We start from the raw sequence: 26,074 nt of genomic DNA, 5'->3' as shown, positions 1-26,074 counted from the left end.
TTTTTTTTTTTTTTTTTTTTTGAGGCTTTTTTGAGGCAGAGTCTTACTCTGCTTCCCAGGCTAGAGTGCAGTGGGCTCAGGTGATTCCTCCACCCTAGTCACCCAAGTAGCTGGGACACAGGTACATGTCACCATGCCCGGCTAATTTTGTAGTTTTATAGAGTTGTTTCGCCAACCTGGGTTTTGCCATGTTTAACAGGCTGGTCTTGAACTCCTGGGCTCAAGCAATTGGCCTGCCTTGGCCTTCCAAAGTGCTGGGATTACAGGCATGAACCACCACGCCTAGCCTAAACCATTGCTTTTAATATGAATTTGACTAACACTTAAAATCTGAAAAATCTCACTTTGAATCATGGGCACATATTTTAAACAGTTTTATTGCGGTATAATTTATAGATCATAAAACTTGCCCACTGTAACTATGCAGTCAGCTGCTTTTGAATTAATGTATATAGTTGTACATCCATCACCACAACCCAGTGTTACGACTTCTTCCATCCCCCAAATTTCCTCTTGTCATGAGTACTTTTTTTTTTTTTAGGACAGAGTCTCACACTGTCACCCAGGCTGTAGTGGAATGCAGTGGTGTGATCTCAGTTTACTGCAACCTCTGCCTCCTGGGTTCAAGCAATTTGCCTGCCTCAGCCTCCCGAGTAGCTGGGATTACAGGCAAGTGCCACCATGCCGTGCTAATTTTTTTTGTAATTTTAGTAGAGACAGGGTTTCACCATGTTGGCCAGGCTGGTCTCAGACTCCTGACCTCAGGTGATCTGCCCGCCTGCGCCTCTGGAAGTGCTGGGACTATAGGCCTGAGCCACTACACAAGGCCCATGACTACCTTTTTAAAGTGATATTTTGTATCAAATTGGTTGTTGGTTTGCAAACAGAAACTAAATTAGAAATACCTTTTTGGCAACACTTCGAATAGGCAATATTGTCACAGCAAAATACAAAACATAGAGGGAGGTGGATAAGATGTTTTAAAAGATCAATCTTTAGCCACATAAGTTTATTGCATACAATTATATCCTGTGGTGACTTCTCTAAATTGCAGTATCATAAAGCCAAGCATACAAAGGAAAAAATGTTTCATTTGGCAGGCACAATACAAAAAGCCTGAGAGAAAGATGTCCAAGTTTAATTCTGTGTCCTCAGAAATTTTCAGGAAAGATGGAAATTCAAGCCTGCAAAGCCTTCAGATTGCAATTTGTAGTTTTATATAACTGAGAAAGTAGTTTACAGGGCAAAACAGCAAAATCTGCTGAGGACTGTTTTGTTTTAGGAAGTGTGTGCTTGCAAATAGCGATTTGTGATGTAGCACTGTTTAAGGTTTTTGCTTTGTTTTGTTTTTAAAAATCACCCAGCAGATTTAAACCCAGTTGCCTTGGTGTTAGCCAGATTTAATTCTGTGGTAGTTAAGTAAATCCATAGGGTCCCACCCTTCATAGTGACTGTGGAGGGTGAAATATACACTTTCCTATAAGATGCCTGGGAGCAGTCAGCACATCTGCTTCTCAGCTGAATACTCCGTGTAGTGCCAATAAAATTAGGATTTTCAAGGCTCAGTGGCTTCTGATTTAGTCTGTCGTTAAGAGAAAAGTGGCTATTTGGGAAAAATTGTCAACAGTTTCCTACTCTTGCATGATACTTTTCTGCTGTGGTCATCTGATTCAAAGGGGGAATTAGAACAGGCACATTGGCTACTTGCACATTTGGAGAGGAGGGGAATCCTTGCTTCCTTCCCTCTATGCTGGGTGCCCTTGGGCAGCACCCCCCTTTTCTTTTTTTGGAGACGGAGTCTTGCTCTGTCGCCAGTCTGGAGTGCAGTGGCATGCACTGCAACCCCCGCCTCCCAGGTTAAAGTGATTCTCTCCTGCCTCAGCCTCCCGAGTAGCTGGGACTACAGGCGCGCGCCACCATGCCTGGCTAATTTTTGCATTTTTAGTAGAGACGGGGTTTCATCATGTTGGCCAGGATGGTCTCGCTCTCTTGACCTCGTGATCCTCCTGCCTTGGCTTCCCAAAGTGCCAGGATTACAGGCATGAGCCACCGTGCCCGAGCGGGCAGCACCTTAACTGCCTAGTTTCAGTTTCCTCTTTGGTGAAGTAGGAGTCCAGGTGCCACCTCACTGACTTATTGTGAAGATTAAATACTTCAGCATATATGAAAGTTCTTGGAACCTAGGCATTCCACAAATGTCTATTTAATTTTATTTGTAAAAACATTCCATTGATATTAGCAGTTTGTGTGTTTGCCAAAGTGTTATGTCTCACGTCATTTGATTCTTCTACCCGGGGTAAGTGGAAGGTAAGGGAGGTCATTTTACTAGCAGGGAACTGAGACCCAAAGAAGTTAGGTGACTTCTTCAAGCTACAGTGGTTACTCAGGAAAGCACCCGCCCAAGTAGATCCTCTTTCCTATGCACCATTTTGCCTCCTCTTCCAAAACTTTCGCATGGGGGTGGAGAGAGTCGCTTTTCTTCCAAATGGTTTCCGGAGAGGATTACATTTGTTTTAGGCATTCTGCTATCATTTGAAATTTATTGTACTCCATTTGAGAGGTATGTTTAAAGGATTTTCTAGTCCATTGAACCTGTGCAGGCCATAAAGTAAACAAAATAAGTATTCTTTATTACTGGCCCAGGACAGACATATACATGTTCTTGATTGTTTTAAAGGTGACAATCACGACTGGTCACTGTGCTGGCTCAATAGAATTCCCTGTTGAAGGAAGATGAAAGAGATACCTACTCAGGCTATAGAAGTGCCAAATGTGTCAGAAAGTTAAGAAATTGACTGTCTTGAAAGTTTAGAAGTCCAGCTGGGCACTGTGGCTCCCCCTTGTAATCCCAGCATTTTGGGAGGCTGAGCTCAGGAGTTCGAGACCAGCCTGGGCCACACGGCGAGACCCGGTCTCTACTAAAAATACAAATATTAGCAGGTCGTGGTAGCTTGCGCCTGTAGTCCCAGCTACTCAGAAGGCTGATGTGGGAGGACGGCTTGAGCCGGAGAGGCGGAGGTTGCAGTGAGCTGAGATCACACCACTGCACTCTAGCCTGGGCAATGGAGTGAGACCCTGTCTCAAAAAAAAAAAAACACAATTTAGAAGTCCCCCAACCAGTTTATATAAGACTGTTCACACAACAGTATCTCAGCATGATAAAAAGGAGTCATTAAAAAAAACTTTCAGTTGCATTATGCATAAAGGGCTCAAATCATGTTTACAGTGCAATTAATTTTTACATATGTATACATCTATGCAACTGCTACCTAGATGAAGCTGTAGGACATTTCCAGCATCTCAGAGGGTTCTCTTGTGCCTCCTCCCCACTCCTGGTAATCCTTATTCTGACTTCTATTACCAGTGATTAGTTTTGTCTGTTCTTAAACTTTACATAAATTGAATCATATGGTATGAATTATTTGTGTCTGGGTTCTTTCACTCAACATTATGTATGTCAGATGCATCTGTATTGTTGCGTATAGCAGTAGTTTGTAAAGACACATGTTTTTAAATTAAAAAATTAAAACATTGCCAGCAGTTTTCAGGATGGAAGTCATTGGACGTGGACAACCTCACGGGATGAATCTTTAACTAGGCTTTTGAAAGAAAGGATGGGAATTTGATAGTCAAATTCAGAAGAACCCAGAATGGCAGGAATGTGGATAACAAATCAAGGAGGTAGCCGGGCGTGGTGGCTCACACCTATAATCCCAGCACTTTGAGAGGCTGAGGTGGGCAGATCAGTTGAGGCCACAAGATCAAGACCAGCCTGGCCAACATGACAAAACCTTGTTTCTACTAAAATACAAAAATTAGCTGGGCATGGTGGCATACACCTAATAGTCCCAGCTTCTTGGGAGGCCGAGGCACGAGAATGACTTGAACCCAGGAGGCAGAGGTTGCAGTCAGCCAAGATCCCACCACTGTACTGTAGCCTGGGTGACAGAGCGATACTCTGTCTCAAAAACAAAACAAAACAAAAAAGGCCGGGCGAGGTGGCTCAAGCCTGTAATCCTAGCACTTTGGAAGGCCGAGACGGGTGGATCACGAGGTCAGGAGATCGAGACCATCCTGGCTAACACGGTGAAACCCCGTCTCTACAAAAAAATACAAAAAACTAGCCGGGCGACATGGCGGGCGCCTGTAGTCCTAGCTACTCCGGAGGCTGAGGCAGGAGAATGGCGTGAACCTGGGAGGCAGAGCTTGTGGTGAGCTGAGATCCGGCCACTGCACTCCAGCCTGGGTGATAGCGAGACTCCGTCTCAAAAAAAAAAAAAAAAAAAAAATCAAGGAGGGGTACTTGGCCACGTAGATATAGATAAGGAATACAGAAAGGAAGAGAGGCAGAATGATGAGGAGATGGGTGCATGTGGGCTGATGATGTCACTGGTGGTGGTATGTCTAGCCTGCATGGCTCCTTCTCCCCTGGAGTCCGTATTGGTGAGTCCTTACTGGTAAATATTCATGTGAAATCCTGTTGCCACCTGTCCCTGGTTCTGGAAGACGACTAGAGTTGTTACACATTGTAGTCGGTGAGCCATGCAGAAGCATACATGTTGAGAGTGATGCAGCTTTCCTAAAAGGTTGACCAGAGCCCAGTACATAAAGCTCCAGTGGGCAGTGCCACCTTTGTTATATGGGCCTAGTTGATAGAGAAGTTCGCGTGTTCTTTAGAACTACCTGCTGAGGCCATTCAGTGCCACCGTCTCCCCAGGAATGGCAGTGAGAAGCAAAGATTACAGCTCCACAAAGATTTTTCATAACAACTGGCCCTGAAAAGTAGTATCGAATATATGATTAACTTGTTATTTAATGGCTTCATTCGAACCATCCACTTATAAATTAGTCTTTTCCGTAATTGATATATTTAACAAAATGGGAATTTACTTAAAGATTGTGTGTTTGGACACATGGGGTGTTATCTCTATTGCCATTTATTTATTCATTTAACATTAAATTCCATGGGCTGCTGTGGAAGATTTCTGCTCAGGTATCTCCTGTTCAAACTTCTTAAGAGAATTTATCACCTAGTTGTAACTGAAATGGAATCGAGTCCTTTCTCATTTTGAATCACGTTCATCTCTAACATCTAATTGTGCATGTGGTTACCTGCCGCTTTGCACACTTTTCTCTCCCATGTATCTCTTTATCTTGTTCTCAAAGCCTTATTCCAGTCTGTTCTTAAATGCCAGCTTCTCAGAGAAGCCTTCCTGACTCTCCGGTCTAAACTAGCAGCACCCCATCTATCACCCCATAATCTAATCTTGTTTTGTTTTCCTTTACTGCACTTACTAATATTTGGAAATTGTATTTTAAAAAATGGTTTCTTGTCTGTTTGCCTTATGACAATAGAAGCTCCATGAAGCAGAGATTTGAGTTCATGGAGCCCGTAAGGCCTCAGCCCGTGAGGGGTGACAAGTTGTATGGGGATGAAATTCCATTAAATTTACCATTAAAGTCATATCCCAGGTGGATCATACCTTGCACATAGTAGGCACTTGATAAATATTTGTTAAATAAGTTGGTAATTTGATATTCACAGGCTTTGTGAGATTGGTGGAAAGGAAACTGTGTTGTAAAGATGGCCAGGCATGGCGGCTCATGCCTGTAATCCCAGCACTTTAGGAGGCTGAGGGGGTGATTCAGCCTGGGCTATGGAGAGAGACGCTGTCTCTTAAAAAAAAAAAAAAAAAAAGAGAAAGAGGCTGGGCATGATGGCTTATGCCTGTAATACCAGTACTTTAGGAGGCTGAGGTGGTGATCCAGCCTGGGCTATGGAGAGAGACCCTGTCTCTTAAAACAAAAAGAAGAAAAAGAGACCGGGCACGGTGGCTCATGCCTGTAATCCCAGCACTTTGGGAGGCCGAGGCGGTCGGATCACCTGAGGTCGGGAGTTTGAGACCAGGCTGGCCAACATAGTAAGACCCCATCTCTACTAAAAAAAACCATGAAAATTAGCCGGGTGCGGTGGTGGGTGCCTGTAATCCCAGCTCTTTGGGAGGCTGAGGCAGGAGAATCGCTTGAACCCTGGAGGTGGAGGTTGTGATGAGCTGAGATTGCACCACTGCACTCCAGCCTGGGTGACAAGAGCTAGACCCTGTCTTCAAAAAAGAAAGATGAGGAAACTAAGGTGCAGGGCGGTTTAGTAGCTAGCTTTGTGGTCTGCAGCAGGGCAGCCTCCAGCTGAGGTTGGAACAACACCTACTTATAGTTAACTGTGGTTCCCCTTGGTTCATGGCAGACTTGATGACAAGCAACACTTATCTGATGGCATGAACGTCTCCTACAAATCAAGCAAAGAGGAATCCCCTATATTTTAATCCTCTCCAACCACTCTTTCCTCTTCTGCAAGTTACAGTTAAATTCTCAAGGCCAGGAATGGTGGCTCACGCCTATTACAGGTGTGGGATCCTACTTTTGGGTGGCCAAGGTGGGCAGATTGCTTGAGCTCAAGAGTTTGAGACCATCCTGGGCAATATAATGAGACCCCGTCTCTATAAAAATACAAAAATTAGCTGGGCGTGGTGGCATGTGTCTATAGTCTTAGCTATTCAGGAGGCTGAGGCAGGAGGATCACTTGAGTCCAGGAGGTCAAGGCTGTGGTGAGCCATGAGTGTGACGCTGCACTCTAGCCTGGGTGACGGAGTGAGACCCTGTCTCAAAAAATACAAGACAAAACGAAAAAACTCACAAAGGTATCATGAGTATTATGAGATCAGTGAGTTAAAAGCTATGAAGTGAGACAAAGTTTTAACATATAGTCTGGAAGTCTGTACTGTATTAGTAAACTTAAAAAAAATCAATTGTATATGAAGGCATTCTTTACTATTTATATTTTTTGCTACTTTGTGGCCTACTTTAAAGTCTACAGTAGACTTCTTTATTTGTTCTTTTACTGTTTAGGCTTATTATTTATTTATTTTTACTTTATTTTATTTTTTGAGACAGAGTCTCACTCTGTAGCTCAGGCTGTAGTGCAGTGGCATGATCTTAGCTCACTGTAACTTCCACCTCCAGGTTCAAGTGATTCTCCTGCCTAAGTCTCCTGAGTAGCTGGGATTACAGGCACGTACCACCACACCTAGCTAGTTTTTGTATTTTTAATAGAGATGGGGTCTCGCCATGTTGGCCAGCCTGGTCTCAAACTCCTAACCTCAAGTGATCCACCCGCCTCGGCCTCCCAAAGAGCTGGGATTACAGGCATGAGCCATTGTGCCCGGCTTTAGGCTTGTTTTTATTTTTGTTTTTTGTTTTTTTTGAGACGGAGTCTCACTCTGTCGCCCAGGCTGGAGTGCAGTGGTGCGATCTTGGCTCACTGTAACCTCTGCCTCCCAGGTTCAAGCCATTCTCTGCCTCAGCCTCCTGAGTAGCTGGGATTACAGGGGCCCGCCACCATGCCCGGTTAATTTTTGTATCTTTAGTAGAGACGGGGTTTTACCATGTTGGCCAGGTTGGTCTTGAATTCCTGACCTCGTGATCCACCCACCTCGGCCTTCCAAAGTGCTGGTATTCCAGGTGTGAAGGAGATGGATGCATTTATTTTGGAAAAAAAGTGTGAATAATGTCTCTGATGATCCACTTGGAACAATACATCACTTAATCTCAGGAGGAGCCTTAAGGTAATCTTGTCAGTGACCTCAGGGCAAGTTGTATGGGGTTGCTTCCATTCAGTTCCGTGCCATCCTAATCAGTCCCCATGCATTGCATACTCTTGGCTTGTGCAGCCTTTTGCGAGGTTTGTGTGGTATGCAGGAGGTTCCAGAAGTACGAGGATGAGACCTGAGTAATATCATAGTGATTGATGGTGGCAGTGCCAATTTGCATCAGCTCTGACAAGCTGGTGTTGAAACTAGATGGCAGAATGCCAAAGACGCCAAGGTCAGCATACTTTGAAATAACGAAGTGAGTCATGTAACTCAGGATTTGCACATACTCACAGGACTACCTGACTCATCCCGCCTCTGAAGGAACACATCTGTGAGCCCCGGTTAGGGGCCTGTGGCCACTTCTCTGCTATACGTGCTAAAGGAAGCAAAAGCCACAAGGAGCCCTTTTCTTGTTGAGGAGACAGATAAAGAGTGAAAGAAAAATTAAAATGAATAATCAAGCATGAAGTCAATGCAGGGAGAAACCATCATGAGCTAGGGGCAGGTGAAAGGGTGGGAGAGAGGCCCAGCCCAGGTGGAGGGAATAGAGTAAAACCGAGCAGAGAAGCAAAACTGATGTGAGCCAGACATGAGAGTAGTTTAGAACATGGACCTGGGCACCAGACTGCCTGGGTTTGAACCCTGATGTGTGACTATGGGGAGGTTACTTATGCTTTACAAGCCTCAGATTTCGCAGCTGTAATATGGAGACAGTGATATGTGTCAACTTTTTCCGTTCACTCAACAAATTGTTATTTAATGTGCCAGGTGTTGATTTAGATGCTGGTGATACAGTGACAGATGGGTCTTTATTGCAGAGCTTGCTTTCTGGTAGCAGAAGCAGACAATAAGCCAGAAAATAACAGAAAGTGGTAAGTGCCTCGCAGAGAATGAAAACAGAGAATTAAATGAGAGTGCCTGGGGAATTCCTCTAGACACATGCCCAGGAAAGTCCTTCCGCAGAACGGACACGGACTGAGGCCTGCATGTCAAGAAGTGAGGAAGAGGGTGCCGTGCAAAGACTCTGGGGCCAGAAGTGGCTTGGAGTGTGTGAGGCCTGTCAGGAGACCTGTGTGGCTAGATGGAGGTGGGTGGGGTGGGGGGCCTGAGTGTAGGAGATTAGGTGGAAGGGATAAGTAGGGTCCAGATTGCCAACATAGAATTTTTACACAGTGATGTCAAGATCTTTAATTCTGATAAGTTTCAACAAATATATATCAAGACACAGAACTTTTCATCTCCCTAGAAAATTTCCGCCTGCTCCTTGCCGTTCAAATCTCTCTCCCGCGGAAGTAACCACTGATCTGATTTGTGTCACTTTAAGTTAATTTAGCTGTTTTTCATATAAATGTTACCACATAGTACATACTGTTCTTTCACTCAGTATATTTTTGAGATTAATCCATGTTGTTGGATGCATTGATAGTTAATTTCTGTTTATTACTGAGGAGTATTCTGCTATATGGACATACTAGTTTGTTTATCTGTTGACTTGTTAGAGACATCTGGGCTGTTTCCAGTGAATTCAAATTAGATTTCCGGTTTGAAGTGACCCCTCTGGCTGCTCTGAGAATCATAAAGTATATGAGAGAAACAGTAGATAAAGAAGGCCAGTTGGAAGTTATCGTAGTCTAGGTATGAGTAGATGGTGTCTTGGGCTAGGGTAGTAGGAATGGAGGGGTGAGAATTAGTTTGGGCTATATTGTGAGGGTAGAGGCAACAGGACTTAATTTGTTACGGGGGAGGGGGTGATGAAAAGACAGAAATGAAGGATAATGTCTAGGTTTTTGGCCTGAGCAACTGAATGGATGTAGTTCCATTTACCAAGATAGAGAATACCATAGGAGAAGCAGGTGTGGGTAAGAATAAAGAGTTCTTTGTTGGAGGTGATACATTAGATATGTCTGTTAATAGAAAAATGCTGTTTTGATGATAAAATGAAATAATGTATTTAGCAAATTGGTATAGCATATGGAACATTCAGAATGCTGCATAGATATCAGTTACTATTACAATCAAAACAATGCTAAATAACTTGGAGGAAAAGAGAAATATGGGCAAAGAGAAACTGGGAAATAGGGTCTGCTAGGTTAGGAAGAAATGAGTTGATAGAAAGTCTTGAATTTCAGGTAGAAAAATTTGAACTGAATCCATTTGGTAATAGGGTCCTTGCCCTTTAAGAAGGAGGAGGCACAAGGTATTTTGGAATGCCACAGAGGAGTTCTAGGTTTTGGTGTTGGCTCCTTGTTCTTTGCCAGCTGGGTGAACTCAGGCAAGCCACACCCCTTCTCTAAGCATTGAATTACTTGTCCTACAGGGTTGTTGGGAGAGGAACATGACATGATTTGGACTGCAATTGCCTTGGAAAGTAGCAACACAAATGCTTGATGTTCTTAAGTGGTATTTTAGAGTAGAGTGATGTGAACTGGTATTAGGAGGAAGGTTGGGAGTGGGAATGTATTGGAAGAGGGGAGGAAGTATTTCTTTTAGTTGGCTGATAAGGGCCTGAACTGGGGCCCTGGCAATGAGAATGGACAAGGTATAGATCTGACAAAGTTTGAAAGAAGAATCAGTTGGCCTGGATGAGGGCATTGAGTGCAGATTAACTTTAGGAGCTGGGAGAAGGACAGTGCCAACAAAGGGAATACAAAGGGAATAGGGTAGTTGAAAAGGGAGTATTGGGATGGAGGGCAAGCCTTTTTATAAAACTTACTGGGCAGAAATGCTGGATGTAGGCAGTTAGAAATGAGGGCTGGAAGTTCTGCTTTACAGGTTGGGCTGGTTATGTGGATGTGAGAGTCGTCATCTCAGATAATGACTGATACCATGAGAACGTGAGCTATCCAAGGAAACAACATATAAGGCACTATTTATTTTGCTCATCCTGGTTGATTTGGTGCCAAAACAACAGGCGGAAGAGTGAAGAATTCTGTTAGTCAGCTGGTTGTCTCAACTGCTCAATGTTAGCCAAGCAGTTTGACAGATCTTTCCACTGTGTCGAAGTCTAAGTTGACTCCGCTGGCATTTTGACAGATAATTTCTGATAAATTCTGTGTGTGTGTATTAAATGGAAAGAAATTGTCTTGGATTTAGCATTCCAGGGTACTAGTTACTATGCCCTAGTGTCACTCAGGACCTCCTGAGGCCCTTCCAGGGGTGATGCATGCTTAGGTTTGCTCCTGCAGAGGTCACTCAGATGTAATGAAGGGTCTGGCCAACCCCTAGGCTATTTGGTAGCCACTGGAGCCATTCCAGCATCTTCAGAGAGCCAGCCAAGGGGGTTCCAGACCTTTCTGTCAGCGGGGCCTAATTATAATATTTAGCAAAGGGAGGGCAGTTTCTTATTCAACTCCAGCATAAACACAAGGATTTCTTCCAGACAGGGATGTCATGAAGATTTTCTGTTGATTTGATTTTGGAGGAACCATGGAGAGCATAGATGAGAATTTGAATGAGGTGTTTATTTATACCTGGGTTGTTTTGTCTTGGGTCATTTCCTCATGATATGCTTTCCACTCTCCTTCTGTAGCCTTGACCACTCTTTAATATTTGTTTTTTTGATTCCCTGTGGCTTTACAGACCAAAATGGCACTCTAAATTAAGGTATTCAGCCAGGTGCGGTGGCTCACGTCTGTGATTTCAGCACTTTGGGAGGCCGAGGCAGGCAGATCACCTGAGGTCAGGAGTTCAAGACCAGCCTGGCCAACATGGTGAAACCCTGTCTCTACTAAAAATACAAAAATTAGCTGGGTGTGTTGGCAGGTACTTGTAATCCCAGCTACTCGGGAGGCTGAGGCAGGAGAATTGATTGAACCTGGGAGGCAGACATTGCAGTGAGCCAAGATTGTACCACTGCTGCACCGCAGCCTGGGCAACAGAGCGAGACTGTCTCAAAAAAAAAAAAAAAAAGAAAAAAGGTTTTCAGAGATGCTTCTGATAGTGAATTACCTAACTAGTTTTTTCTCTCTTACAATTCTATTTCTATCTCAATTCCAGGCAATTTTGTTCTCCTGAGGGAACCCCGACCCCCACCTGGTACACTTTCCTCTTTTCACTTGTGTCAGATTTTTAAAGTTTCCATAGTTAAAAAATCCCAGCTTGAAGTCATAGCATTATGGAATCTTCTGCTGGCCTTCCATGTGCAACTGTGTGAACTGGAAGGATTTTCTCACAGTGGAGGAAGAAAAAGGGCTTATGTCCCAGGGAGGATTTACTGAGTCATTTAATCTGTATATGAAAAGCTAAAGTTAGTTCAGGGAGAAGAGAAAGGTGTTTCTGAAATCAAACCTTCTTTATCTCTTCAAATCTTTGCTACTCAAAGAGTGGAGTTCACCCAGGAACTTTTAGAAATGTAGAATCTGAGGTTCCACCCGACACCCACTGAATCTTAATCTTCATTTTGATGAGATCTCCAGGTGATTCCTGAGCAGATTGGAGTTTGAGAAGCACTACTCCAAATTACATCAGCATAATTCCAGCTGCTCCTTTCCAAAGAGAAAACTTTTGGCAATTCCAGCTGCTTACAGTGGACTCCAGGTGTTGTTTTTTAAAATATAATTAAAATGTCTTGCTGGGTGTGTGGCTCACACCTGTAATCCCAGCACTTCGGGAGGCTGAGGTGGGTGGATCACTTGAGGTCAGGAGTTTGAGACCAGCCTGGCCAACATGGTGAAACCCGTTCTCTACTAAAAATACAAAAATTAGCCAGGCGTGGTGGCGTGCGTCAGTTAGCCCCAGCTACTCGGGAGGCTGAGGCAGGAAAATTGCTTGAACCTGGGAGGCGGAGGTTGCAAGAAGCTGAGATCATCATGCTACTCTGCTCCAGCCTGGGTGACAGACTCTGTCTCCAAAAAAAAACCCCAACCAAACCAAACAAAAATATCTTTTTCAAATACATGTACACAGTTAAGTGGAAAACTCAAAACAGTTGGCAATGGTAGCAAATGAAATTGAGATTTTAAATCCTGTCACCACAATCCTCCCTCATTGTCTGTGTCACTCCTTATTCCCTTTTAATAACCATTTCCAGAAACTCTTAGTCTCCTTTCCCCACCCTTAGGCTGTGTCTTACATGTTACATGGCAGTTTTGTTTTTCTTTTTTTTTTTTTTTTTAGATGAAGTCGTACTCTGTTGCCCAGGCTGGAGTGCAGTGGCACAATCTCTGCTCACTGCAACCTCCACCTCCCAGGTTCAACAATTCTGTTCCTCAGCCTCTCGAGTAGCTGGAATTACAAGTACACCCCACCATGCCTGGGTAATTTTTTGTATTTTTAGTAGAGATGGGGTTTCACCATGTTGACCAGGCTGTTCTTAAACTCCTGACCTCAAGAAATCCACCTGCCTCGGCCTCCCGAAGTGCTGGGATTACAGGCATGAGCCACTGCATCCAGCCTGTATGGTAGTTTTAAGAAGGGAACTAGAATAACTATGTAGAAATTCACTTTAATTAATTAATTAATTAATTTAGAGATAGGATCCTGCTTTGTCACCCTGGCTGGAGTACAGTGGCAGGATCGTAGCTCACTGTAGCCTCTAACTCTTGGGCACAAGTGATTCTCCTGCCTCAGCCTTCTAAATAGCTGGGATTACAAGTGTGAGCCACCATGCCTGGGTAATTTTTATTTTTATTTTTTGTAGAGATGGGGCCTGGCTGTGTTTCCCAGGCTGGTCTCCAACTCTTGACCTCAAGTGATTCTCCCGCCCCGGCCTCTCAAAGGGTTGGCATTACAAGCCTGAGTCACCACACCCAGCCCAAAGATTCATTTCGATTTCAATTTGGCTCTAATGAATTTGTGAAAAGACCAGAAAGTTGGACTTACTTGCTGAAGTAGAGAATCCCAAAATGAATACCAACAACACCAGTCTTTATTATTAGCAAGTTTTAATTGTTTCAAACTCTCCATTAATTTCAAAAACAGGGCACCCTACTTAATGACTCACTTGTCTTGTCCTTTGCTATTTATCTTTTGCCAAGTCAGATTCTGACAGTGAAGGAAGGACCACATAAAGAACGTAGCTTCTTTTGCTTTTTTAGATCTGAAAAGGACTGGGTTTGGACAGAGAAGAAGACCCCCATGTGCTAGTCCTATTAAAACAATTTTGTTTTAAGTTGTAAGTGTATCTGTCTTACTAAAGTTTCCTTAATTTGTGAGGAGAAAATAAGCCCCAATTCTGCGATGCACTTTGGGGAAACTTTTCAGAATGCCTATCTTTGAAGTGATAGTTACTATCAGTTCTTGCCTTCTAAAATACAACTTTGTTGAGTTATAATTTAGGTACCATGATATTCTCTAGTTTTAAGGGTACAATTCAATGTTTTTTAAGAAATTGACAAGTTGTGCAATCATCACCACAATCTACCTTTTTCCATCAGCTCCAAAAGATCCTTGGGTCTATTTACGGTTAACCCTGTTCCTACCCCCAACCCCAGATGGCCACTAATCTTTCTGTCTCTATAAATTTGCCTTTTCTGGATAGTCATGTAAATGGAAGTATACAGTGTGTGGCCTTTCATGGCTGGATTCTTTTTTTTTTTTTTTTTTGAGACGGAGTCTTGCTCTGTCGCCTGGGCTGGAGTGCAGTGGCCAGATCTCAGCTCACTGCAAGCTCCGCCTCCTGGGTTCACGCCATTCTCCTGCCTCAGCCTCCTGAGTAGCTGGGACTATAGGCGCCTGCCACCTCGCCCGGCTAGTTTTTTGTATTTTTTAGTAGAGACGGGGTTTCACTGTGTTAGCCAGGATGGTCTCGATCTCCTGACCTCGTGATCCACCCATCTCGGCCTCCCAAAGTGCTGGGATTACAGGCTTGAGCCACCGCGCCCGGCATGACTGGATTCTTATGCTGAGTGTATTGTGTTTGAGATACATCCATGTTGTAGCATATGTCAGCACTTCTTTATTTTTCATTGCAAGTAATAATCTGTTATATGGCTAGAACACGTTTTGCTTATGTGTTAACTAATTGATGGGCATTTAGATTATTTCTGCCTTTTGGCTGTCATGAATAATGTTGCTGAGGCATCTGCATGCAAGTCTTAGTATAGATATATTTCTGTTTCTCTTGGGTAGATTCTTAGGAGTGGATTTGCTGGGTCATGTGGTAAATTTATGTTTAACTTTTTGAAAAAATTGTTGTTTCTTTAAAAAACTGTGGGCCGGGCACGGTGGCTCACGCCTGTAATCTCAGTACTTTGGGAGGCCGAGGCGGGCAGATCACCTGAGGTCGGGAGTTTGAGACCAACCTGACCAACAGGGAGAAACCCTGTCTCTACTAAAAATACAAAATTAGATGGGCGTGGTGGTGCGTGCCTGTAATCCCAGCTACTGGGGAGGCTGAGGCAGGAGAATCACTTAAACCCAGTAGGTGGAGGTTGCAGTGAGCCGAGATCACGCCATTGCACTCCAGCCTGGGCAACAAGAGAGAAACTCTGTCTCAAAAAAAAAAAAATAATAAACCACTGTGGTAATGCTGGGCCTGGTGGCTCATGCCTGTAATCTTAGTACTTTGGGAGGCTGAGGTGAGGTGGGAAGATCACTTGAGCCCAGGAGTTTGAGACCAGTGTGAGTAACAGTAAGACCCTGTCTCTACTGAAAATAAAATTAAAATAAAATTAAAACATTATCCAGGTGTAGTGGTACATGTCTGTGGTCCTGTCTACTCAGTAGGCTGAGGTTGGAGGATTGCTTGAACCCAGGAGGTTGAGGTTGTAATAAGCTGTGATCATGCCACTTCACTCCTGGGCAGCAGAGTGAGACCCCGTCTCAAAACAACAAAAACAACAACAAAACTGTGGTAAAATACACATGTATAAAGTTTACCATCTGAACTATTAAGTGTCTAGTTCATTGGTATTAAGACATTCACATGATTGTGCAATCATCACCACCATCCATCCACAGAACACTTTTCAGCTTGCAAAACTGAAACTCTGTGTTCATTAAACAGTAACTCCCTTTTCCTTCCTCCAACCCCTCGGCAACCACCATTCCTATCTCTATGAATTTGGCTATCATCGACACCTTATCTAAGTGGAATCATACAGTATTTGTCATTTTGTGACTATTTTACTTAGCATAACATCCTCAAGTTTCATTCAAGTTGTGGCACGTGTCAGAGTTGCTTTTCTTTTTAAGGTTATGTAATAGCCCTTTGACTGTATATACTACGTTTTACTTATTTATTCATCTCTCAAGGGATGCTGGGGTTGCTTGCACCTTTTTGCTATTGTGCTTAATAGTGATGCTGGAACATGGGTGTCCAAATATTTCTTTGACTTCCTACTTTCAATTCTTTTGGGTATATACCCAGAAGTGGAATTGCTGCATCGTATGGTGATTCCATTTCTAGTATTTTGAGGAACTGTCATACTGTTTTCCATAGCAGCCGTACCATGTTACATTTTCAGCAGGAACATTCAAGGTTTTTCAGTTTCTCTCCATCCTCTCCAACACTGTTTTCTGTTTTTTGTAGTAGCCATGCTAATGGGAGTGAGGTGGTTATTTCATTGTAGTTTTAATTTGCATTTTCATATATATATGAAATATTATATATATATATGATGTAGTTTTGCTTAGTCACCCAGGCTGGAGTGCAGTGATATGATCTCGGCTCATTGTAATGTCCGCCTCCCGGGTTCAAGTGATTCTCCTGCCTCAGCTTCCCGAGTAGCTGGGATTTCAGGCATGCACCGCCATGCCCAGCCAAATTTTGTATTTTTAGTAGAGACGGGGTTTTGCCTTGTTGGCCAGACTGGTCTTGAACTCCTGACCTCAGGTGATCCACCCGCCTCAGCCTTTCAAAGTATTGGGATTACAGGTGTGAGCCACCTTGCCTGGCCCGTTTTTGTAATTATTAATGATGTTGAACATCTTTTCATGTGTTTATATAGCTTCTTTCAAGTTTCAAGTTTCATTCACGTGCCACAACTTGAATGAAACTTGAGAGAGGCACTTCTTTGGAGAAGTGTCTGCTCAAGTCCTTTGCCCATTTTAAAATTTTGTTGTTGTTGTTATTGAGTTGTAGGCATTCTTTATATATTCTGAATATTAACCCCTTATCAAGTATATGGTTTATAAATATTTTCTCCCGTTCTCTGGGTTGCCGTTTCACTCTGTTGTGTATGTCTTTTGGTGCACAGAAATTTAAAGTTTTTACTAATTCCAGTTTATCTGTTTTTCTTTTGTTCCCTGTGTTTTGTTATTTGAAACAGGATCTTGCCCTGTTGCCGAGGCTGGAGTGCAGTGCCACAATCATGGCCTGTTGCTGCCTCGAACTCCTAGGCTTAAGGGATCTGCCCGCCTCAGTGTCCTGAGTGACTATGACTACAGCATGCATCACTATGTCCAGCTAATTTTTAAAATTCTTGTAGAGATGGAGTCTTGTTTGTTGCCCAGGCTGGTCTTGAACTCCTGACCTTCCCAAAGTGCTGGTATTATACACGTGAGCCACCACACCTGGCTGCCTGTGCTTTTGGTGTTATATCCAAGACACCATTGCCTAATCTAGTATCATGAAGTTTTTTTCTGTATTTTCTTTTAAGATATTCTTTTTTTTTTTCTTTTGAGACGGGGATCGCGCCCTGTTGCCCAGGTTGGAATGCAGTGGTGCAATCTCACCTCACAGCAGCTTCTGAGTAGGCCCTTCTTTTTTTTTTTTTGAGATGGTTTCTCTGTCTCTGTCTCCCAGGCTGGAGTGTAGTGGCACAATCTCAACTCACTGCAACCTCTGCCTCCCGGGTTCAAGCAATTCTTCTGCCTCAGCCTCCCAAGTAGCTGGGATTACAGACTTGCACCAGCATGCCTGGCTAATTTTTGTATTTTTAGTAGAAACAGGGTTTCACCATGTTGGCCAGGCTGGTCTCCACCTCCTGACCTCATGATCCAACTGCCTCGGCCTCCCAAAGTGCTGGGATTACAGGTATAAACTACCGTGCCTGGTCGAGATTCATAGTTTTAAGTTTTATGTTGAAGTCTTTCATCTATTTTGAATTCATTTGTGTGTGTGTTATTAGCTGAGGCTCCAACTTCATTCTTTTGCACGCAGATATCTAGTTTTTCCAGCCCCATTTGTTGAAAAGACTGTCCTTTCTCTATTGAATGGTCTTGGCACACTTGTCAAAATCATTTGACCATTATCTGTGAGGGTTTATTTCTGGGCTATCTATTCTGTTCCATTAGTATATAAGAAGCTAGCAAACTGTTTTCCAAAGTGACTGTACCTTGTTACATCCCACAAACACTGTATGAGGATTCCAATTTTTCACATCTGTGATAATTTGTTATTGTCTACTCCATTTGAAAAAAGAATTTATTTTGTGTTTAATTGACACCTAATAATTATACATATTGATGGGGGCATAGTGTGGTGTTTTGAAACATGTATATATTGTGTAATGGCCAAATCAGTGTAATTAGCATGTTCATCATCTCAATCACTTGTCATTTCTTTGTGATGAGAACATTCAAAATCCTGTCTTGTAGCTATTTTGTAATATGCAATATTTTATTGTTAACTATAGTCACTCTACTGTGCGATAGAACACCAGAATTTACTCCTCCGATCTATATTTGGTTAGAGATATCTTATTGGGTATGAAGTTACAGTTTTGATCTTTGACATTTAAACATTATGCCTTTGTCCAACATGGAGCAGAGAGGTAGTGAATAAGAGCGAGGCCTTCCTCACTCACAACCACAGTGCCAATTACCTGCCTGGCCACACTTTGTGCTCCTGCGGGGTAGAATGAGTAACCCCAGGCAAGTCTCTTATCACCTAGAGCCTCAGCTTTCTCTTTTAATAATGGCAATAATTCATACTTTCCTTATGTCAGGTGAGATAAGAATACATGTACATTTTTAATTTTGGGAGCTAAATAAATGTTGGATTCACAGTTATACTGAATAAATTTTCCATCAGCGTGTTCTTGCTGTGGGACATCCTTGACACTAATTTAAGTTTTCCAACAAATGTGACTTTCCAATATTTTAAGCATGACAGAATCCTACTAGACAGCTGGCTGTCTTTCTCCTGTTCCTCTGGATGTCACTCAAATATCCTCACACCCATCTCACTCATTAACACAGAGTGAAGTGTGAGCTCCCCACCCCTTGTCTGTCTGTGATCTGGGTTGTGACCACTTGTTTATCCTGTTTATCTTCTTTCTCATCATCCATCCTGGTTTCTGCCTACTATGACAAAATCGGTTGCATGCTTTTGACCTCTAACCCTGGATCCTGTTGGGATGAAAACATTATCCCAGTCCTGTTGAAAGTAGTGCAGTGGCCTTTTCTTCCTTCTTGATTCTGCAATGTCTGCAGAGACTTGCTCTTGGGGGAGATGAAGTCATCTGGTTAGCTTTCCCCTCCCTGTGCCCAGGTTGCTGGCTGCTACAGTAATTGGCTTGGCAGTGCACTTCCCAAAAGGTTGTCCTTCAGCTGATACTTCGTTAAAGCTGCAAGGCCAACTCCCTTGGGAGTTGCCTTAGCAGCTGTCATGCCTAATTAAGGAGAGACATGGGAAAGGTGTTTTGAAAGGAGACCTCTTATCTCAAAGAACAGTGGCCAGACCTGAACATTGGAATGGGGAGATGAAGGCCAAAGTGGAGGGCATGGTAGCAGTAGCTCAGAAAACTTGGCAGAAAATGCTTTGCTGGCAGTCAAGGATAAGAGCATTGACTGTTTTTTAAAGGACATAGTATGTCCTTTTTAGCAAATCAATGAGTCCCATATGTATTAAAAATTTTGTACACTTAGGTTGTTAGGTGTCCCATGGAGCATGCACACGTGCAAGAACCAGTTTTCATATCCTACAAAAAGTACTGAAACAGGTAAGGAAAACTCAAGGGATTCTTGGATATATCAATAGGGTATAACTTTAATGAGTTAGGACCACTTAGGGATGCTGAGACTATTCTGTGCTTCAACCGTTAGGGTCCATAGTGAAGACCTGGGGCTTGGGGGTAGAGTTCCTTTATAGTCCAGTGCACTAATATCCAATAGAAATATGGGGGCCGCATATATTATTTAACATTTTCTAGTAGTCCTGTGTATTAGTTTCTTAGGCCTGTCATAACAACCACAAAATATGTGGCTTAAAACAACAAATAGAGTTTTTTTTTTTTTTTTCATTCACTGTTTTGGAGGCTAGAAGTCTGAGATCAAGATGTCATCTGGGCCACACTCCTTTTGAAGGCTATAGGGAAGAATCCTTCCTTGCCTCTTCCTAGCATCTGGTGGTCCTTGGCATTCTTTGGCTTATAGTGAGACCGTGGTCTCTCTTATAGTGAGATCCAGCCTCTGCTTCTGTTTTCACTTAGCCTTCTTTGCTGTTGGTCTGTGTCTGTCTCCAAATCTCCTCTTTCTCTTAGGAAAACACCAGTCATTGGTTTTAGGGGTCGGGATAATTTCATCTGCATATCCTTAACTGATCACATCTGCAATGAACATATTTCCAAATATGACCCCATTCTGAGGTTCCAGGGGAACATGAACTTTATTTACTATTATGATTATTTTTTGAGACAGTCTCGCTCTGTCACCTAGGCTGGAGTGCTGTGGTGCCATCTCAGCTTACTGCAACTTTGGCCTCCTGGGTTCAAGCAATTATCCTGCCTCAGCTTCCTGAATAGCTGGGATTATAGTTGCGTGCCACCATGCCTGGCTGATTTTTGTGTTAATAGAGACAGGATTTTACCACGTTGGCCAGGCTGGTCTCGAACTCCTGACCTCATGTGATCCTCAACCTCGGCATCCCAAAGTGCTGGGATTACAGGCATGAGCCACTGCACCTGGCTGGGACAAGAACTTTAGGGGACACACTGTTCAACCCACTGCACCGGATTAAAAAAAAAAATCAGAAAAGCCAAAAATTAAATTTTATTAATTCTATTGTTTACTCTAACTGAATATTTCAAAATATTATTACAATATGTAATCAATATAAAATAGTTCTTAATGTGATATTTTAACATTCTTTTTTTAGTACTAAGTCTTTGAAATTCAGGGTATATTTTCAAACACGCATAACACATCTCAATTTTTATTGCCAATTTTTAAAGACTCCGTATTCACTTGTGGCTGGCTGCCACGTCTTGGACAGCACAGTTGGAGTGCTGCAGGGCTGACAAAACTTTTATACTTCTCAGTGTTTCACCCCATGTTGTCTCCCTCTCTTCATTCTTCTTAGTTTTCAGGGAATTTTAATTTGTTTCGAAAGTCTCAGTCATTATGAACAAAAGAAATAAAAATCTACTTTGTACTGGGATCCCAAGACTCAGTAGAGGAGGTAAAATCAGCCAATTTTGAAAGAAAAGATCTTTATTCAGTTACATTTTTAAGCATCAGTGTTTATTGTAGGGTAGAATTCATTAACCACTCTATCACAAGTGGTTTCAACACGTGTGGTTAATATTTAGGATGTAACTTTTTTTTTCTTTTATTGAGTAGGGGAAATATAAGACCTTATTATTACAAATCTCCCTGCCATGAGATTTGTGACTCACCCATTTATGAGCCCCCAGTGAACACAGCCATTATTCTCTGTCATGTTAAAACAAGAAGAGGCATAAATAAACTTTTTTTCTGGGCTGACTGAACTTAAGTCTGTTGCAACAATGAAGATCTACATCTCTAAAACTCTGTATTGTCTTCTCTAAGAATTTAAAGCTTGTTACTTGTTAGCATGAATCTCAGGGCAAGGCAGAGTTTTATAAGCAAGCCCATAGGAAGAAAAGTTTTAGATCCTCGAATTCTTTATTTTATTTATTTTTAATTTTTTAAAAAATTCTGAGACAGAGTCTCACTCTGTCACCCAGGCTGGAGTGCAGTGGTACGATCTTGGCTTACTGTAACCTCTGCCTCCCGGGTTCAAGCGATTCTCCTGCCTCAGCCTCCCAAGTAGCTGGGATTACAGGCATTCACCACCATGCCTGGCTAATTTTTGTATTTTTAATAGAGACGGGGGTCTTCCCATGTTGGCCAGGCTGGTCTCAAACTCCTGACCTCAGGTGATCTGCCTGCCTTAGCCTCCCAAAGTTCTAGGATTACCTGTACCTGTCCTGTCTGGCTTAATTTCATTTCATTTCTTTTCTTTTCTTTTTTTTTTTTTTGAGGCAGGGTCTTACTCTGTCACCTACGCTGGAGTGCAGTGGCATGATCTTGGCTCACTGCAACCTCTGCCTCCCGGGTTCAAGTGATTCTGCTGCCTCAGCCATCTGAGTAGCTGGGATTACAGGTGTGCACCATCATGCCAAGAAATTTTTGTATTTTTAGTGGAGATGGGATTTCACCATGTTGGCCAGGCTGGTCTCGAACTCCTGACCTCAGGTGATCCGCCTGCCTTGGCCTCCTAAAGTGCCGGAATTACAGGTGTGAGCCACTGTGCTCGACCCTGTCTGGTTTAATTTCAACATGTCTTCACCCATTGTGCTGTAGCCACATTGGCCTTTGCTTTCTGTTGAGCAAGCCAGGCAACTCTCTTGGCTTTGCACTAGCTGTGTTTCCCTTATACTAGATACCTAATGACCAGCTCCCTCCTTTTTTCAAGTCTTTGCTCTAAGGTCATCTCAAAAAGTCCTCGTTAAAATTATACCTTTTATCCCACCCTCTGCTAAGTTCCCTGTACTCGTCCTTTTATCTTTCTTTCCATAGCACCATCACATTCTCCAGTATATTCTATAATTTACTTATGTGTTAATCTTGTTTTCCCCATCCCCGGCCACCCCTAATGTAATCTCCAGGAGAGCAGAATCTTTGTTTCATAGTCAATAGTACCTGGCATGTAGTAGGCCTCAATAAATATTGTTGAAAGAATGAGTCAGTGTGCATAACTCTTTGGCTCGAAATGCAGTTCTCCAAACTCAAGGTGTTTTTGGTTATTACTGTTTTTTGCTTCTAGGTTTGGCCTGCCATCCTTAATTGCTTTGTGGGGGCTGTGTAGTCATTTTTTTTTCTCAAACTGAAGGTCCTTTGGGAAAGGGCTGTGGATCAGACCAACTACTCAGAAAAGCTGGAGGCTTAGGGAGTTCCTGGAAGTAGTTATGCAGCAACTAAGAGAGGTTGGTCTGCAATAAGGGTGGTTTCCTCTGACCCTACAAAATCTTAGTGATACTTTTGTAGGGGAAGAAAGCTGTTTTCCCTTTACCATTTTAGATGCATCAGTTGGGGCCCCGTCAGTCAGACTAACAAAATACATGAACAAGAGAAAAACAAAAACAAGTTTATTGACGTATTCATTGTGCATCAACATGGGAGCACCCAGTGAAGAGTACCTCAAAGAGGTGGTTAGAACTTGGGCTTATGGGCTATCTCAGCAGACCAGTAAATTTTTAGAGAAGTGAGGAGACAAAGGAAAAGGACCTTGAGCTGCTAGGGACAGCAGATTGTGGGAAGGCAAGTATGTGCGGAAACCAATGGTAGATTAGGGCTGGTTTTAGGAAGGTTTGTTATGTAGATTCCCCTGGTACCTTATCTGGGCTGATAAAGGTCTAGAGTTGTCTCCATGATCAGCTTCTGTCCTTCTTGGTAGAGAGGGAAGAAGGGATACCTTTAAGAATTTATGTCCTGCTTCTGGGGATATAGGGGAGGGCAGAGAGCTTTTCTTTTTCTTTTTTTTCTTTTTTTTTTGAGAGACAGATTTCTTTTTTTTCTTTTTTTTTTTTTGAGACAGAGTCTCACTCTGTCGCTCAGGCTGGAGTGCAATGGTGTAATCTCAGCTCACTGTAACCTCTGCCACCCGGGTTCAAGTGATTCTCCTGCCTCGGCCTCCCGAGTAGTTGGGATTACAGGCGCCTGCTACCATGCCCTGCTAATTTTTGTATTTTTAGTAGAGACGGGGTTTCACCATTCAAGACTGGCCAGGCTGGTCTGGAACTCCTGACCTCATGATCCACCCGCCTCGGCCTCCCAAAGTGCTGGGATTACAGGTGCGAGCCACTGCGCCCGGCCAAGTTTTTCTTGTATCTGCATTGTAGTAACCCTTATGCCAAAGCTATATATTTTGGCTTGCCATATTCTGCTATTCACTGTCTTCATTGTAAATTCTCATGACAATTTCCCTCAAGAACATGGCCTCTGAGACCTTTGCAGCCTCTGAAGAGGTGGATGGCTCATTGCAGAGAATTTCAAGGCCAGGTTCAGCCTGGCAACAGAGAACTCTGGGGGTAAAAGTTGGGCCTGCATGATGCCTAGACAAAAGAGGGTCACTTGAGCTACTCACTGGGGGATGTAGCTATGGGGATGCTGATGTAGGTGCTTCTTCTGGCCCTGCCTTCTCCATCCTCATTAATACAAAATGGGAAAAGCAATCAGGTTAGGTGTTCCAGATTCACATGGCCCACTGAAAAAGACTCATTCAAAAGCAGATTTTTCTTCTACCGTGACCCTTCTTACCTTGCCAATGGTTTATTTTCTTTTCTTATACTGTTATACACAGTTCAGAAATGATCTCTATCTTCGAGAATTTTATGTATGAGGTCAAAGCAGCAGCCTCTAACATTTTCTTCAAATTAGACTTATGCTGCTGGGCACAGTGGCGCATGCCTGTAATACTGGCACTTTGGGAGGCTGAGGTGGGTGGATCACCCGAGGTCAGGAGTTTGAGACCAGCCTTGGCAACATGGCGAAACCCTGTCTCCACTAAAAACACAAAACTTAGCTGGGCATGGTGGTGCATGCCAGTAATCCCAGCTACTTAGGAGGCTGAGGCACAAGAATCACTCGAACCTGAGAGGTGGAGGTTGCAGTGAGACAAGAACGCACCACTGCACTCCAGCTTGGGCAACACAGAGAGACTCTGTCTCAAAACAAAACAAAACAAAACAAAACAAAACAAAACAAAACCCAAAAAGTTTGGATAACTGTATTACAAAAGTAAAAAGAAGTCAATATTAATAATATCTTTTCTTTAACCCATATATCCAAAATAATACATTTAAACATATAATTTCAATATATAATATAAAAATCATTAATGATATATTTTATATTTTGTACTAGCCTTCTAAATCTGTATATTTTACAACTACAGTGCACTTTGATTTGAACTAGCTGGATTTCCAGTGCTCAATAGCCACACATGGCCAGAGGCTTCCATACTGGATAGTGTATGTAGATGGCTGTACCCTAGAGTGACTTCATCTGTGTTACATGTTATTCTAACAGTGTACTTTCTGGTTTCCCAGCCGTAGCTGACTTGAAGCAGTAAATAAATGGTGAGAGTGATGGAGTGCTAAGAATAGTAGAGAAGGGGCAGAATAATTATTTTTATAAGTGGCTGGGGTCATTCATTGCGAGCATGCTAGCCTTTCATACCTTGAGACCTGCCGAAGCACACAGTGTGGTACCGGGTAGAATAATTGATAATTTTTCACGCTTGCCTTCCATTTCATGGGTCAAATCACTTAAAGAAGGGCCACATCATGTTCACTCTTGTCTACAAACATAGAGAGGTGTGAAGAGTATGTGGACAAAGTTAAGGAAGCTTTCTATCAAGTGTTGCTAAAATAATGGTGTTCTAGTACAGGAAACCTGGAGATATATGTATAAGTAGAAACCCAGGACTACATGATGAAGCCCTCTTCAGTTCTAAAGCTGGGAGCACACAGAAGTCTTGGAGGAGCCTGCAAGTGTGTCTTCAGCTGGGTGTGCCCCATCTCATCTTCCTAAGATTGCTAACTTCTTCAGTCCTGTGGGTTTCCCTTCTGGTCCATGGGGCAGAGATGCAGCTGGTGCCTTAGAGCCTGCAAGGCTCAACCTTAGCCTAGACCTTAGCTGTGTTTGTGGGACATCAGAAGTCTGGCTTGTGGATTTGGAAAGTCCATCTTTGAGATGGACTTTCTTGGAACTGACCACTTCATGGATACCCATTGAGGGTAATGGGAGCAAAGTGTGTGGGTCAGCTGCATGAGCTGTAGCATGCAGATTCCAGCCAGCAGAAAACAAAAGAAAACAAAAAGCAAAGCACCCAAATCAAACACCACCTTTGGCTTTTCTATTTTTCTCTTGTGTATATGGAAGACGACAAAGTCGGGGTGAGGGGGTAGCTGTCATATAACTAGTGTACATTGTTCTCATGTAAAACTATCAGTCCATGGCTGCCTGTTACATAATTTTATCTGTTTCTTTATTCCTTTTTTAGGCTGAGGAGTCTTGCAAATGTAATGGCTGGAAAAACCCTAACCCGTCACCCACTCCCCCCAGAGCCGATCTGCAGCAAATAATTGTCAGTCTAACGGAATCCTGTCGGAGTTGTAGCCATGCCCTAGGTGAGTTCCTAAATCTTCAAGGAAAGTATAACGAGTTCATTGTTGCCTGAGACTCTTAACTTACTGAATTCTGTGGGCTCACCAAGTTTGAATGCTATGTACCTCTGTATGAGACCAACAACAAGAGCCTCTCTAGTCTCATGAGTTTGCTGGGAAGGGCTTCTT

The 26,074-nt window shown here is 42.9% G+C and overlaps 1 protein-coding gene across 1 annotated transcript in view; it reads left to right on the top strand.

Annotated features, from left to right (window-relative positions):
- The window catches only part of KAT2B (lysine acetyltransferase 2B), a 122,866-nt gene that overhangs the window by 6,888 nt on the left and 89,904 nt on the right, over positions 1-26,074 (top strand). Inside the window, 1 exon segment of the mRNA XM_017860976.1 lies at positions 25,783-25,909. Coding sequence (XP_017716465.1) covers positions 25,783-25,909 — 127 coding nt within the window.

This window comes from Rhinopithecus bieti, unplaced genomic scaffold (assembly GCF_001698545.2).
Source record: "Rhinopithecus bieti isolate Rb0 unplaced genomic scaffold, ASM169854v2 scaffold_58058, whole genome shotgun sequence".
Taxonomy (NCBI): Eukaryota; Metazoa; Chordata; class Mammalia; order Primates; family Cercopithecidae; genus Rhinopithecus; species Rhinopithecus bieti.
The sequence above is the reverse complement of the archived record's forward strand: the minus strand, read 5'-3'. Positions and strand labels throughout refer to the sequence as shown.